General features: G+C 42.5%; 1 protein-coding gene across 6 annotated transcripts in view; it reads left to right on the top strand.

Moving 5' to 3' along the window:
* The first annotated feature begins 3079 nt into the window (after window positions 1-3079).
* The window catches only part of TAF1 (TATA-box binding protein associated factor 1), a 76249-nt gene continuing 65282 nt past the window's right edge, over window positions 3080-14046 (top strand). For 4 of the 6 annotated variants that reach the window (XR_011231949.1, XM_069463810.1, XM_069463808.1 and 1 more), the window contains exons 1-8: window positions 3093-3259; window positions 4262-4376; window positions 4519-4635; window positions 8488-8607; window positions 9725-9966; window positions 10365-10583; window positions 11006-11224; window positions 11599-11806. Coding sequence is in view for 5 of the 6 variants with exons in the window: in XM_069463810.1 (XP_069319911.1) it covers window positions 3140-3259; window positions 4262-4376; window positions 4519-4635; window positions 8488-8607; window positions 9725-9966; window positions 10365-10583; window positions 11006-11224; window positions 11599-11806 (1360 nt within the window). In the remaining variant the exon portion in view is untranslated. Of the gene's footprint in view, window positions 3260-4261; window positions 4377-4518; window positions 4636-8487; window positions 8608-9724; window positions 9967-10364; window positions 10584-11005; window positions 11225-11598; window positions 11807-14046 lie in introns of all 6 variants that reach the window. The other 2 variants (XM_069463812.1, XM_069463809.1) reach the window with 2 other exon arrangements.

Raw genomic sequence — 14046 nt, 5'->3', positions numbered from 1 at the left:
GAACTCCTGGCCTCAAGCAATCCTCCTGCCTCGGCCTTGCAAAGTTTTGAGATTATAGGTGAGAGCCACCATGCCTGGCCTCTTTGCAGTTTTTGTCCTTAGAATATCATATATCCCACTAAGGATATATAAGTACTGTGTTCGAAAATAATTTGAAGGCTGGGCGCAGTGGCTCACACCTAGAATCCCAGAACTTTGGGATGCTGAGGTGGGGAGGATCACTTGAGGTCAGGAATTTGAGCAACACAGCAAAACCCCATCTCTCAAAAAACAAAAACAAAAACAAACTGCAAAGAAATCCTGAAGTTTACCTAGGTTTACTCTTGGTAGCAGTAGTGTTCATGTAATTCTGAAATAATACATTGATGTTGGGAACCAGTGTTTTCTTTTCCTCCCCTCGGAATGCAACCAGTGTTTTTCACTGTAAGAGACGGAAGATACAAATATAAAATGGACAAAGGTGAGGAAGAACCCTGTGGTATTGGATTTAAATTGGAGGTTTATTAGCCACCCTGGCTAATAAACGTAGAAAGAATTTAAGAATTAGAAAAATCACCCTTTTGCCCTCTCCCAATATAAGTGATTCAGGCAAGGGTCATCAATGGATGCTAAATTGGTTTAAGGGCGGTTGGGGGCCAGGTGTGGTGGCTCACGCCTATAATCCTAGCCACTCCGGGTGGCCCAGGCGGGAGGATTGCTTGAGGTCAGGGGTTTGAGACCAGCCTCAGCAACATTGAGACCTGGTCTCTACTAGAAAAATAGAAAGAAATTAGCTGGGCAACTAAAAATAGAAAAGATAATTAGCTGGGCGTGATGGCACAAGCCTGTAGTTCCAGCTACTTGGGAGGCTGAGGCAGGAGGATCCCTCGAGCCCAGGAGTTTGAGGTTGCTATGAGCTAGGCTGACGCCATGGCATTCTAGCCTGGGCAACAGAGCCAGACTGTGTCTCAAAAAAAAGAAAGAAAAAAGAAAAAAAGGGCAGTTGGGAACAGAATAGTCACATAATCTCAAAGTATCCATAGATTATTTACTAATTACATTAAAAGGAGAAAATACACCTTTGCAATGGAGCAATCTGCCAGTCACTACTTTTTCATAGTGATCAAATTTAGCATCACCAATATTAGGACAACCTGATATTGTTGTCCAGTAAAATATTTAACCTGAATCAATTTCGAAAACACTGCTGGGCATGGTGGCTCACGCCTATAATCCTAGCACTCCAGGAAGCCAGGCAGGAGGATCCCTTGAGGTCAGGTGTTCAAACCAGCCTTAAAAGCGAGACCCGTTCTCTACAAAAAAATAGAAAAAAATATCCGGGCGTGGTGACACACAACTATATTCCCAACTACACGGGAGGCTGAGGCAGGAGGATTGCTTGTCTCCAGTTGGTGGTTGCTGTGAGCTATGATGATGCCACTGGGCAGCAGAGAGAGACTCTGTTTCAAAACAAAAACAACAAAAAAAAACCCACACAAAACACTGAGGAAGACATCTTATTTTCCAAGAGCAACTGCATTTAGGATTCACTAACCGTCCTTCCTCCAGGCAGCCTGCTGGCCCCACCTGCTGCTCATGGCAGCTCTGACCTGGGTTTCCTTGGTTTCTGCCCTGCTGAGCCTTTCAGGCAGTGGCATGCTTGGGGTCCCAGCCAGTGGAAGCTGAGAAAGGAGGGCCGCTTGAGCCCAGGGGGACCACCTGGACAAAAGTGAGGCCCTGTCTTACTAAAGTATTTTTAAAAATAAATATTGTGTGAAAAAAAAAAATAGGCCAGGCGCGGTGGCTCACGCCTGTAATCCTAGCACTCTGGGAGGCCAAGGCAGGAGGATCGCTCGAGGTCAGGAGTTCGAAACCCCATCTCTACTGAAACGAGAAAAAAAAATAGCTGGACAACTAAAAATATACAGAAAAAATGAGCCGGGCATGGTGGCGCATGCCTGTAGTCCCAGCTACTCGGGAGGCTGAGGCAGAAGGATCCCTCGAGCCCAGGAGTCTGAGGTTGCTGTGAGCTAGGCTGACGCCACAGCACTCTAGCCCGGGTAACAGAGTGAGACTCTGTCTCAAAAAAAAAAAAAAAAAAAAAAAAAAAAAAGAAAAGAAAAGAAACCACCAGACAAATTCAGAACATGTAATGTTTTCAAGACAACTTACCTGGATTCTTCCAAATATTTAGTATCATGAAAAACAAAGACAAAGGCAGGTAAATTCTGGACTAAAGGGAGATGATCAAATACAATGCACAAACATTGAATGGATCCTAGGTTGAAAAAATGTAGAATGCTCCAACTAGGACAACTGGGGAAATTTCAATATGGACTGTGTGTTAAATAACACTGACTTAATTTTCAAAGATGTGATAATGGTAGCGTAGTTATGAGGTACGATGTCTGTTTTTAGGAGTGAAGAACCAAGATGTCTGCAACTCACTTTCAAATGGTTTAGGGGAAAACGAAAAAACCCTGGCAAAACGTTAATTGTGAATTCCAGTGAAGGGTCGACCGTTCATCTTACTAACCCTTCACATTTCCTGAAATAAAACGTTCGGGGGGGGGGGAATCCATTCCTATAGGGGAAACGCCAATTCAAAACAAGTAACTTGCAAAGGTACCTTTAGCAGTTGGGGACCGTCCATACAATTTACGACAAATTTCCCTTTGGGACGGAGCGGTGAAGCCGTAGGCAGCACACAGAGGAACCAGTTCTTACTCTTACTTTTTCACCCTTGTGGCGTCGTGACGCGAGGTCGCCAGACTGTCAGCCACGTGACTCAAGCGCTCCTTCTCATTGGAGGAAGATCCGTGGCTCTGTGCATTGAGAATGACCCTGCGCAAATTAGCGGAAGGGGGCGGGACTGAACGTTTTCTCTGGCCAACCGCTTTCCTCATAATCAGCCTCCTGACCGCGTGTGGTCGAATCAAAAGCCGTTAGTAAAGTAGTAGCACTTATTCTCCTTTCTCGTAGGATGGCCGGTCTTTCCGGTTGCTTTTTTTTCCCCGTTATTCCGCTTCCGGTAGAGGCGGGGAGGGCCAAGGGGCTCTGTAAGTCACTTGTGGGCGACTGCTGTTTTTATTTCCGGTCTATGGGACCAGGCTTGGATTTGCTGCTGCTCGCAGCAGCCGCTGGCACTGCTGCCGCCATCATGTCAGATACGGACAGCGACGAGGATTCTGCTGGAGGCGGGCCGTTTTCTTTAACCGGTTTTCTTTTCGGCAACATCAATGGAGCCGGGCAACTGGAGGGGGAGAACGTCTTGGATGATGTGAGGGGGTGGGCGTGGGGATAGGGCTGCGGGGTGGTACGGCTAAGGAGAGTAAGTGGAGTGAGGAAAGCAGAGGGTGCTTATTAGGAAGAGAGAGTAGAGGGTGATGTGGCCCCCTCGGAGCGGGCACAGTTAACGTAATGGGATCCCGTCCTCGTAGATGTGGGAGTAATGCAGAGTGACAGGGCTCAGTGCTGGGTAGGTAGAAGTGAGGGGGACGGTAGGTGAGCCCCGGGAGTCAGGAGTGTGGAGTGGGTGGCTTTGGAGACAGTGTTCTGCCGGACCAGACAGTAGGAAAAAGAATCGTGTACACTAGTGAAACTGCTTCCAAACCATTACTCTGGGAACCTCCTTGGAGATTCTTGACGCTGTCTGCATTTCTGACGTCGCCCAGCGGAGATGGTTCTAGAGCCATAGGACTGGACAGAACGTGCAACAAATCGTCTGGTTCTGGCCCCGAGCCTTAGGACAGTGACTGTTCAGATGGCCCGGGGCAGACGTCTTCTGGTCCCAGTGTGTTCACTGACATTCCTGAAATGTATTCGTGTGCTCAACTGAAAGTCACCTACTTTCCTTTAGCTTCATTTTCTCAAGGAATAAAGCTGTTGACCAATATTCCCACTCTCCTGTGACACGAACACACAAAAGATAGCCCCCTCCCCAAAGCCCTGCCCTGCCCTGCCTTGCTCATCCAAATGACCTCAGTTGCCTTGCCTTTTATTCAGAGAACTGCTATTCCATTCATTCAGCCTTGGTGGTGGTTCTTTCTATAATCTTTTCTTAAACTGTGGAGGTGAAATTAGACATAGTGCTTTAATAAAGATTTGATCAGTGTCGAGTTTAGTGGAAGGTTTATGGTTCTTGAATGGGATACTCCTTTTACCACACCGCAGTCATTTTTCTTATGGATTTATGACTTTGTGGACCAGGGAGATAAGCTTTATGGTGTGGGAAGCTTAGGTCTAGTTGTTATCTCCGACTCTGGTGCTGTCCCTTTTTCAGGAGTGTAAGAAGCACTTGGCAGGCTTGGGGGCTTTGGGTCTGGGCAGCCTGATCACTGAACTCACGGCAAATGAAGAATTGACTGGGACTGACGGTGCCTTGGTAAATGATGAAGGTGAAGTCGGGGTCATGGGGAGTAAGGCGGGGGAGGAGGCTACACTTACTGTACATGTACTTTTAAATGGGAATTATCTGAGGGAGTGAGAGTCACTTGCTCTTTGTTGAGATTCCCGCCCTTTTTTTTTTTTTATTTATAGGATGGATCAGGAGTACAGAAGATGCTGTGGACTATTCAGACATCAATGAGGTAGCAGAAGATGAAAGCCGAAGATATCAGCAGACCATGGGGACCTTGCAGCCCCTTTGCCACTCAGGTAATTTTTTGGTGTCATGGATAGAGCATTCCAGTCCTTTCTTTTTTTTTTTTTAATTTCAGAATATTAGGGGGGTACAAACGTTTTGGTTACATAATTGCTTTTGTATAGTTTGAGTTAAAGAAGTGTGCCCATCACCCAGATAGTGTGCATTGTACCTGTTAGGTATGAATTTACCCATCCCCTCCTCCCCCCTCCTGCCTCCTTGATTTCTGTTGAGTTCTCTTCCATATGTGCAGGCACGTAAGTGTTGATTGATTACTTCCAATTTAGTATGGAGTACATGTGGTGTTTTTCCATTCTTGGGATACTTCACTTAGAAGAATGGTCTCCAGTTCCATCCAGATTGTTACAAAAGGTATTAGTTCACCATTTTTTATGGCCAAGTAGTATTCCATGGTATACATATACCACATTTTTTTAAATCCATTCATGTATTGATAGGCACTTAGGTTGTTTCCACATCTTTGCAGTTGTGAATTGTGCTGCTAAAAACATTTGAGTGCAAGTGTCTTTTTTATAAAATTTTTTTTTTTTTTTTTTCTCTGGGTAAGTACCCAGTAGTGGGATTGCTGGGTCAAATGGTAGGTCTACTTTGAGTTCTTCGAGGTATCTCCATACCACTTTGCATAGAGGTTATACTAGCTTGCAGTCCCACCAACAGTGTATAAGTGTTCCTTTCTCTCTGCATCCACGTCAGCATCTGTTGTTTTGGGACTTTTTGATAAGGGCCATTCTTACTGGAGTTAGGTGGTATCTCATTTTCCAGTACATTTTCTTGCTGTATAGTTCTGTTTGGGCTCTGGTTTCTATGCCTGCTTTCTGCCATTGTTCCTGCTCTCTCTATGCCTTTGCTTCTCTCCCTTTGCCAGCTCAGTTCCAAGTAGCTGCTATTCTTTTTGTTGTTCTTCTGGGGTAGTCTTACTGTACTCAAGCTGTTAATCCTTGTACTGGTGAGTCCCAAATTCTTGGTTAATGACAAATAGGGAAGATAATGCTTTGCTCCTTGTCACCTGGTATTTGAGTATCCACAGGGTTCATACACTCTTTTAGATGCTCTTCAAAGTTAGAGACTATGAAACAAACTCAGTCTTTGTGGGTAAGGAACTGATAGTTTGAGGAGGAGTAAGTATACAATGTAATATGTAAATGAATACATGTATCTATTGGCTCATATTACTTGCCCACCTCCCTGTTGACACAATGTACTTAATGCTTTCTCCAATGTAAGGATTTTCTCCCTGGTATGAGGTGCTACATTATAGAATCAGAATGTCAGGTGCTACATTGTAGAATCAGAATGTCAGCTGCTACATTATATATTCAGAATGCCAGCTGCTACATTGTAGAATCAGAATGTCAGCTGGAAGGGGTCTTAGCAATTATTTATTTTTAACTTCCTAATAGATAAGGAAAACAAACTTCAGAGAACTTTAACAAAATGTAGAACTTTATCACAAGTTTTACAGTTAGCTCGTTGCAGACCCTGACTAATTTAAGAACGCAGTTCATTAGACAGATTGAGTACCTGTTTATGTACTCTAAACTGAAATAAGCAGTATGGTGCAAAGATAATAAAATCCATTTTCTAATCTTCAGGAGCTCAGTTAAGTGGTCTGGAACATACAGCTGTTGATCATAGTTCATTCTTTGTACTGCCCTGTGCTATCCCTCACTGTTTGAAACTTTTTTTTTTTTTGACACAGAGTCTCAACTCTGTTGCCCAGGCTAGAGTGCCATGGCGTCAGCCTAGCTCACAGCAACCTCAAACATTTGGGCTCAAGCAATCCTCCTGCTTCAGCCTCCCAAGTACCTGGGACTACAGGCATGCGCCACCATGCCCAGCTAATTTTTTCTATATATATTTTAGTTGGCCAGATAATTTCTTTCTATTTTTAGTAGAGACGGGGTCTCGCTCTTGCTCAGGCTGGTCTTGAACTCCTGACCTTGAGCGATCCTCCTGCCTCGGCCTCCCAGAGTGCTAGGATTATAGGCATGAGCCACCGTGCCCGGCCCACAGTATCTTTATGTATGCATTACTTGGGATTTGATGCCATAAAGAATTGTAAACCAACATAGATTGTTCAGTAAGAAGCAGGGTGGTAGGCCGGGCGCGGTGGCTCACGCCTGTAATCCTAGCACTCTGGGAGGCCGAGGCGGGTGGATCGCTCAAGGTCAGGAGTTCGAGACCAGCCTGAGCAAGAGTGAGACCCCGTCTCTACTAAAAATAGAAAGAAATTATCTGGCCAACTAAAATATATATAGAAAAAATTAGCCGGGCATGGTGGCATGTGCCTGTAGTCCCAGCTACTCGGGAGGCTGAGGCAGTAGGATCGCTTGAGCCCAGGAGTTTGAGGTTGCTGTGAGCTAGGCTGACGCCATGGCACTCACTCTAGCCCGGGCAACAAAGTGAGACTCTGTCTCAAAAAAAAAAAAAAAAAAAAAAAAAGAAGCAGGGTGGTAAAATGAAAAGAAAATGGACTTTGGAGTCAAAATGTCCCAGGTTCAAAATGTCATAGGTTCAAATCCCAACCCCATGTTTAGTGTGACCCTAGGCAAGTTGCTTAATCTTTGAGGCTTGGATTTCTCATTTGTAATAATCCCTCAGTGTTTTTGTCTGTAGTAAAGATGATAGTAACTACTTAGTAATTATTATGCTTTTGTGAGAGTTTGTTTATTATCACATGATGTAAAAGTACTTATATAGTATAGTATTATGGTGGATGCTCTGTAATTGTTAGTTGGCTTTCATTTCTATGTGATGCTTTAGAGAACTGCTACTTGTTGCTCTGGGATTTTGATTACTAAAAGACTGAGTGGCAGGCTAACTTGGAGACTGTTCTTGTGGGCTAGAGATGTAAAATTATCAAGGTCTGGAGTAGGGTGACAGCTGTGGAAAATGATAGCGAGGGTCAAATTGAGAGTTGCTTATAAAACATCAGTAGGTCTTGGTGAGTGAGGAAGTATATTGGAAAGAGTATAGGCTTTGTTCTTAAACCACAATTGAATTCTGACTTTGTCACTTAAAGCTGTGTGACTCTAAGTAAGTCACTTAACTTCTGTATCTCAGGATATTTCCTGTTTTGCAATATTATTGGGAAGATTATGTATGACACAGCTAGAAATGCCCAGCATATAATGGGAGTTTTGTAAATGGAAGTTGCTGTAATTACTATTAACGATTGATTGGAAAATGTGTATGTTGGGGATTAAGAGATTGATGAAGGAGTCAACAGACTAAAGTCACAGCTGGGAAAATGAGGATGGATATGATATTGATAGTAACAAAAGGGAATTTAAAAGAATTGAAGGATATTTAAATGTTTTATAGGTTTGGGTTTAATTTAGGTAAGAGTGATTCTTGAGAAAGGGGGCATGTAGGGGAATAAAAGAGTGTTCAGGACCAAGTATTAAATGATGCCAATGGTTAAAGAACAATGAAAAGAATAATAAACTGCAGATGGTAGACAGAGGTATGTCAAAGACTTGGGAGGTGAGAAGAAAGACCCGTCTTATGGGAAACTGACAGAGAAAGAAGATTCAATTTAATTATGAGATTGAACAGAGTGAAAATTTAAAAAAAGACACATGATCTGGAAAAGGAACAAAACATTTCAAACAGCTCTTGGAAGCTCTCTCATATCCTGTATGAGATACTATACATAATGTTATGGTATTTGGCTATACCATGATGCCATCTCTTTCTGAAGGCTGAAGCTACATCTCCCATGTGTTTTTAAGGGGTATGCATAGTACTTCATGTGGTGCTTTAAATTTTTGAGTGGCAAGGGAGCTCAAGGTGGTTGCATAACATTTTAGATATTGAGATCATCACCTTCTCGGTTTTGTTAGATTATGATGAAGATGATTATGATGCTGATTGTGAAGACATTGACTGCAAGTTGATGCCTCCCCCACCTCCACCCCCAGGACCAATGAAGAAGGATAAGGACCAAGATGCTATTACTGGTGGTAAGTAGAGAGTGTCTGCTTTTGTCTAGGGAGAAAGTTTCCATTCATAAGTACAGGTTTTTGGCACACACGTAAAGGGCGATTAAACAAAATTAAGCTGCTAGGAAAGGATAAAACTTGTGGAGATTCATACAATCTCAAATTTTAGTATTAAAAGGAAACTTTACTTTTAAAACATTTGGCATCAGTGTTTTAACATGTGCTTAAGAAGCAGTAGTGTAGTTGGTGGCTCCTACATCTGGCTGCCCGTCAGAATCACCTCAAGTCTTTAAAAAATACCCCTGGAGTGTCTGATTCAGAAGATCTAGGGTAGAGTCCTGGAATTTTAAAGAGTTCTCCAAGTAGTTTCTGATGGCAGCTGATCTGCATACTGGTATTTGGAAACTACCTGTTTAGGTGGCTTTCTTTTAAATGAAATGGTTAAATAGGGAAGGTACCCTAGAATGTGTATAAATCATATAGCATTGACTATCAGATATTCAGAGACTTCAAAGGATGTTAGGGTCTTCAGTGATCATCTCATCTAGTCCTATGCCTGTAATGGTAATAACCCTGTCCTCAGCTAGAAGATTGGAGAAGAGTAGTGTTTTTGATCTCCCATATTTTGAGGCTTATGTTAACCTGAATTCTTCGTGTTGAAGTTTTAAGCCATTTCCTTTTTTAGTCTGCAGGGTAAATATCAACTGTTAGCTTTGTGTCATAGATCTTATTTTATGCTAAACAATCTCATTGTTATCCTGTGGGCTTAAAAAAATTCTCCAGCTTATGGGTCCCTGAACTGTACATGATAGAGCCTGACTGGTATAAAGTATCATATAATTTTGCTATTGATCACACCATTGGTTACGATATTGGTTACTTACAGAAAGTAGTAAATGTAGTAATAGTGTTTGTTTTCTCTTATCACAACCCTAGGGTACCAGGTACAAGGTGAGTTGGGGATGCTGGGAGATAATGAGTTGGAATGAGTTTTCTGGGTTGCATACTTGTAATCTGGGTGCTTGGGACTACATCCCCTGCCATTGAGCCATGTGTATAGCCTAGAGTGGGTGTTGGCTGAATTTGAAGAAATATGCTCACAGTTACATGCCAAAGGGGTTTCTCTTCCTTGTTGCAGTGTCTGAAGATGGAGAAGGCATCATCTTGCCCTCCATCATTGCCCCTTCCTCTTTGGCCTCAGAGAAAGTGGACTTCAGTAGTTCCTCTGACTCAGAATCTGAGATGGGACCTCAGGAAGCAACACAGGCAGAATCTGAGGATGGGAAGCTGACTCTACCATTGGCCGGGATTATGCAGCATGATGCCACCAAGCTGTTGCCAAGTGTCACAGAACTTTTTCCAGAATTTCGGCCTGGAAAGGTACTTTCTGTGGAGAATGCCCACATTGCAAACCACTGACCTCTTCCAAATACTGAGTTCTCTTGTTAAGATGCAAAATATAGAATGGATAAGAGCTAAGGGTTTCCTTACTTAGTGACATATTATTGGCTATATAAGAGCTCTTCACACTGTATTAGGTCTTTTTTTAAAGTTGTGTATATTGATAGTAAATGCGATTTAAGCTATTCTCATTAGAAACTGACCTATTGTCTTAAAAGAGCTATTCCAGATTATTACAGGGCACTTCTTGTATTTGCGTTGGATGTTATAAATCTGAATGCAGCACTCCTTGATTCCTCCCTCACAGTTGAAGGGAGTTTTCAGGCTCAGATGCTTTTGTTTTCCTATTTGGCATAGTAATGTGTTCTGTGTTTTAGGTATTACGCTTCCTACGTCTTTTTGGACCAGGGAAGAATGTCCCATCTGTTTGGCGGAGTGCTCGGAGAAAGAGGAAAAAGAAGCACCGTGAGCTGATACAGGAAGAGCAGATCCAGGAGGTGGAATGCTCAGTAGAATCAGAAGTTAACCAGAAGTCTTTGTGGAACTATGACTACGCTCCACCACCACCTCCAGAGCAATGTCTCTCTGATGATGAAGTAGGCAAAAGAGACCTGGGGTTAAGGCCCACGAGGGGAGCAAATAAATGAGTTCTCCCCTAGCTTATGTCTAAATTGGAAGTAACACCTTAGCAGGCAGAATTCCATCCTCATTCTCAATGAGTAATCATAAATTCAATCACAGTGACTGCCCCCTTCCCTATTGTAATAGAAAAGTAATTGGTGGGGGAGGACCGGGGAGTAGAAAAGTAGATGATAATACACTGCTAAATAGGAAGGTTTGAATGGTAGGAAGGTTTGAATGATAGGCAGAATGTGCCATGATATATTTCCATTGTTTACATTGTAACTCCAGGTAAAGATTCCTGTTCAAGAATCAGCCTTATGGCTTCTATAAATTCGCTTCCTGATTATTGACTCTCTGTAGCCATAGGACATCCTCCTACCTTGTTCTGTTACAGATCACAATGATGGCTCCTGTGGAGTCTAAGTTTTCCCAGTCAACTGGAGATATAGATAAAGTGACAGATACCAAACCAAGAGTGGCTGAGTGGCGTTATGGGCCTGCCCGACTGTGGTACGATATGCTGGGTGTCCCTGAAGATGGAAGTGGATTTGACTATGGCTTCAAACTGAGAAAGACAGAACATGAACCTGTGATAAAATGTAGAATGATGGAGGTGAGCAACACTGGTGTGTGAAAAAGGAATCAGTATGTCCAAGGACCTATCACTTTTAGTAACTTTGTTTTTTAATTGGGTAGATGCTGTGTAGGGCTTCCTTGGTAGGAGATTTTAGGTATCTAAACTTAGCGTTTTGTTTGGTGTAGTATATCACCCTGGTAACAAGGCCCCATTCTGAGGATTCTGTTTGTGAAATGAGTGCTGTGCCAAACTAGGAGTGGGAAGTGGTAGGTATTCCTCCATTATCAGGTGGTTCTCTCAAGTAAAGGACTGTTTATAAGGTGTGTGATGTATCTCTGTTGTGGGATTTGGAGGGGGAACATTGACCAGTGACCAATCAGGGATTTGTTATTCCTTCCCTACTTCTACAGGAATTCAGGAAACTTGAAGAAAGCAATGGCACTGATCTTCTGGCTGATGAAAACTTCCTGATGGTGACACAGCTGCATTGGGAGGATGATATCATCTGGGATGGGGAGGATGTCAAACACAAAGGGACAAAACCTCAGCGTGCAAGCCTGGCAGGCTGGCTTCCTTCCAGCATGACTAGGAATGCCATGGCTTACAATGTTCAGCAAGGTGTGATTCCATGCCTGCTGTGTCTAGCACACTACCCTTCATCTTAGTTATCCTAGTTGGCTTAGCTGTGATCTTTTGGGCTGCTGAGGGATAGTGAAATGTTTTGGATCTAAGCCCTAATTCTAGTCCATGTAATTTTTTGCCCTATTAATCAGCTAGGATAGACTCTCTCTCTTTTTTTTTTTTTTCTTAAAGAGACTGGGTCTTGCTCTGTCACCCAGACTGGAGTGCAGTGGGCGTCATCATAGCTCACTGCAGCCTCTGGCTCCTAGGCTCAGTCATCCTGCCTCAGCCTCCTGAGTAGCTGGGACTACAGGCACATACTACCACACCTGGCTATTTTTTCTTATTTTTTATACAGACTGGGGGATGGTGGGGGGGGTCTCACTATGTTGCTTAGGCTGATCTTGAACTCCTGGCCTCAAGTGATCTTCCCACTTTGGACTCTCAAAGTGCTGGGATTATTGACATGAGCCACTGCACCCAGCCACATAGTTTCTTATTAGAGAAATGTAAAAGCCATTTTGAAGTTAAAGAGCTTTCTGAAGTATAACAAAGCTTTATCTTTATGGTATATTTTTTGTTTCCAAAGCCCCTTTGTCTTTATAATTCTACAGTTTGCCTTTTCCCTCCTTAAATAGATTTTTTTAAAAAGGTATGTCATGCTTACTGTGGAAAACTTTGAAAATATGGTATAGTGTCAAAAAAAAGGCTGGGCCACAGTGGCTCACGCCTGTAATCCTAACACTCTGGGAGGCCGAGGTGGGTGGATCATTTGAGCTCAGGAGTTCGAGGCCAGCCTGAGCAAGAGTGAGATCCCGTCTCTTCTAAAAATAGAAAGAAATTATACGGACAACTAAAAATATACAGAAAAAATTAGCTGGGCATGGTGGCGCATGCCTGTAGTCCCAGCTACACAGGAGGCTGAGGCAGGAGGATTGCTTGAGCCCAGGAGTTTGAGGTTGCTGTGCGCTAGGCTGCTGCCACGGCACTCTAGCCTGGGCAACAGAGTGAGACTGTGCCTCAAAAAAAAAAAAATTATCAGTAATCTATCCAGAGATTATCGACTGTTAACTCATTGGTATAGTTTATTTTCATTCTTTGTATGTGTATGTAATTCAGTCTATATGTACAGTTTTGTGTATTGTGCTTTTCACTTAACATAAATATTTTTCTATGTCATTCAGAGTTTTTAATAAAAATGTTTAATGATGTGGGAAACTCATTTTAAATTAATTTTTTTAGAGAGAGAGTCTCACTATGTTACCCAGGCTGGACTCCAACTCCTGGGCTCAAGCAATCCTCCCATCTCAGCCTTCCAAGTGACTGGGACTATCGGCATGCCCCACCCTGCCAGGCTTGCGAAACTCATTTTAAATAGAAAGAAAGATATAAAACAACATGTTTGATATCCCATTTGTGTAAAAAATGCATGTTTCTATGTTTTATATAAACATGGAAAGCTGACTAAAAATATACTAAAGGGTCTCAGTGGTTATTTCTTTTCTTTTCTTTTTTTTTTTTTTTGAGACAGAGTCTCACTCTGTTGCCTGGGCTAGAGTGCCATGGCATCAGCCTAGCTCACAGCAACCTCAGACTCTTGGGCTCAATCCTTCTGTCTCAGCCTCCCAAGTAGCTGGGACTACAGGCATGTGCCACCATTCCCGGCTAATTTTTTCTATATATTTTTAGCTGTCCAGATCATTTCTTTCTATTTTTAGTAGAGACGGGGTATCGCTCTTTTTCAGGCTGGTCTCGAATTCCTGACCTCGAGTGATCTACCCGCCTCGGCCTCCCAGAGTGCTAGGATTACAGGCGTGAGCCACTGCGCCCAGCCTGGTTATTTCTGATTTGTAAGATCAGAGACAGCTTCAGATTCTTCCTTCTACCTTTCTGTATTTTCCAAATTTTTTTTTTCAGTTAACCTGGATTACTTTTATAATTTGGAGGAAAAACAAAATTGTCTAATTTTTTAAATCTAGGAAATAAGTTTTTTCCCTTTTCCCTTCCATTATGCCCAGATACTTTACTGGATGCATAGTATTCTTTTAGGAATGTTTCATAATTTACCAATAATTGTATTTTGTTACAACCAATAGTTGTACTTAATATGTTTTATTACCATTTATTGTTAGCATATTTTACCACACAATTTATTACCATACTTTATTTAACCATTTCTTATTAAACATTTAGGCTATTTCAATTTTGACAATTATAAATAATATTACAGTGAACGT

This window comes from Eulemur rufifrons, chromosome 30 (genome assembly GCF_041146395.1).
Source record: "Eulemur rufifrons isolate Redbay chromosome 30, OSU_ERuf_1, whole genome shotgun sequence".
Taxonomy (NCBI): domain Eukaryota; kingdom Metazoa; phylum Chordata; class Mammalia; order Primates; family Lemuridae; genus Eulemur; species Eulemur rufifrons.
Note: the sequence above shows the minus strand (reverse complement) of the source record. Positions and strands in the feature narration are given on the sequence as shown.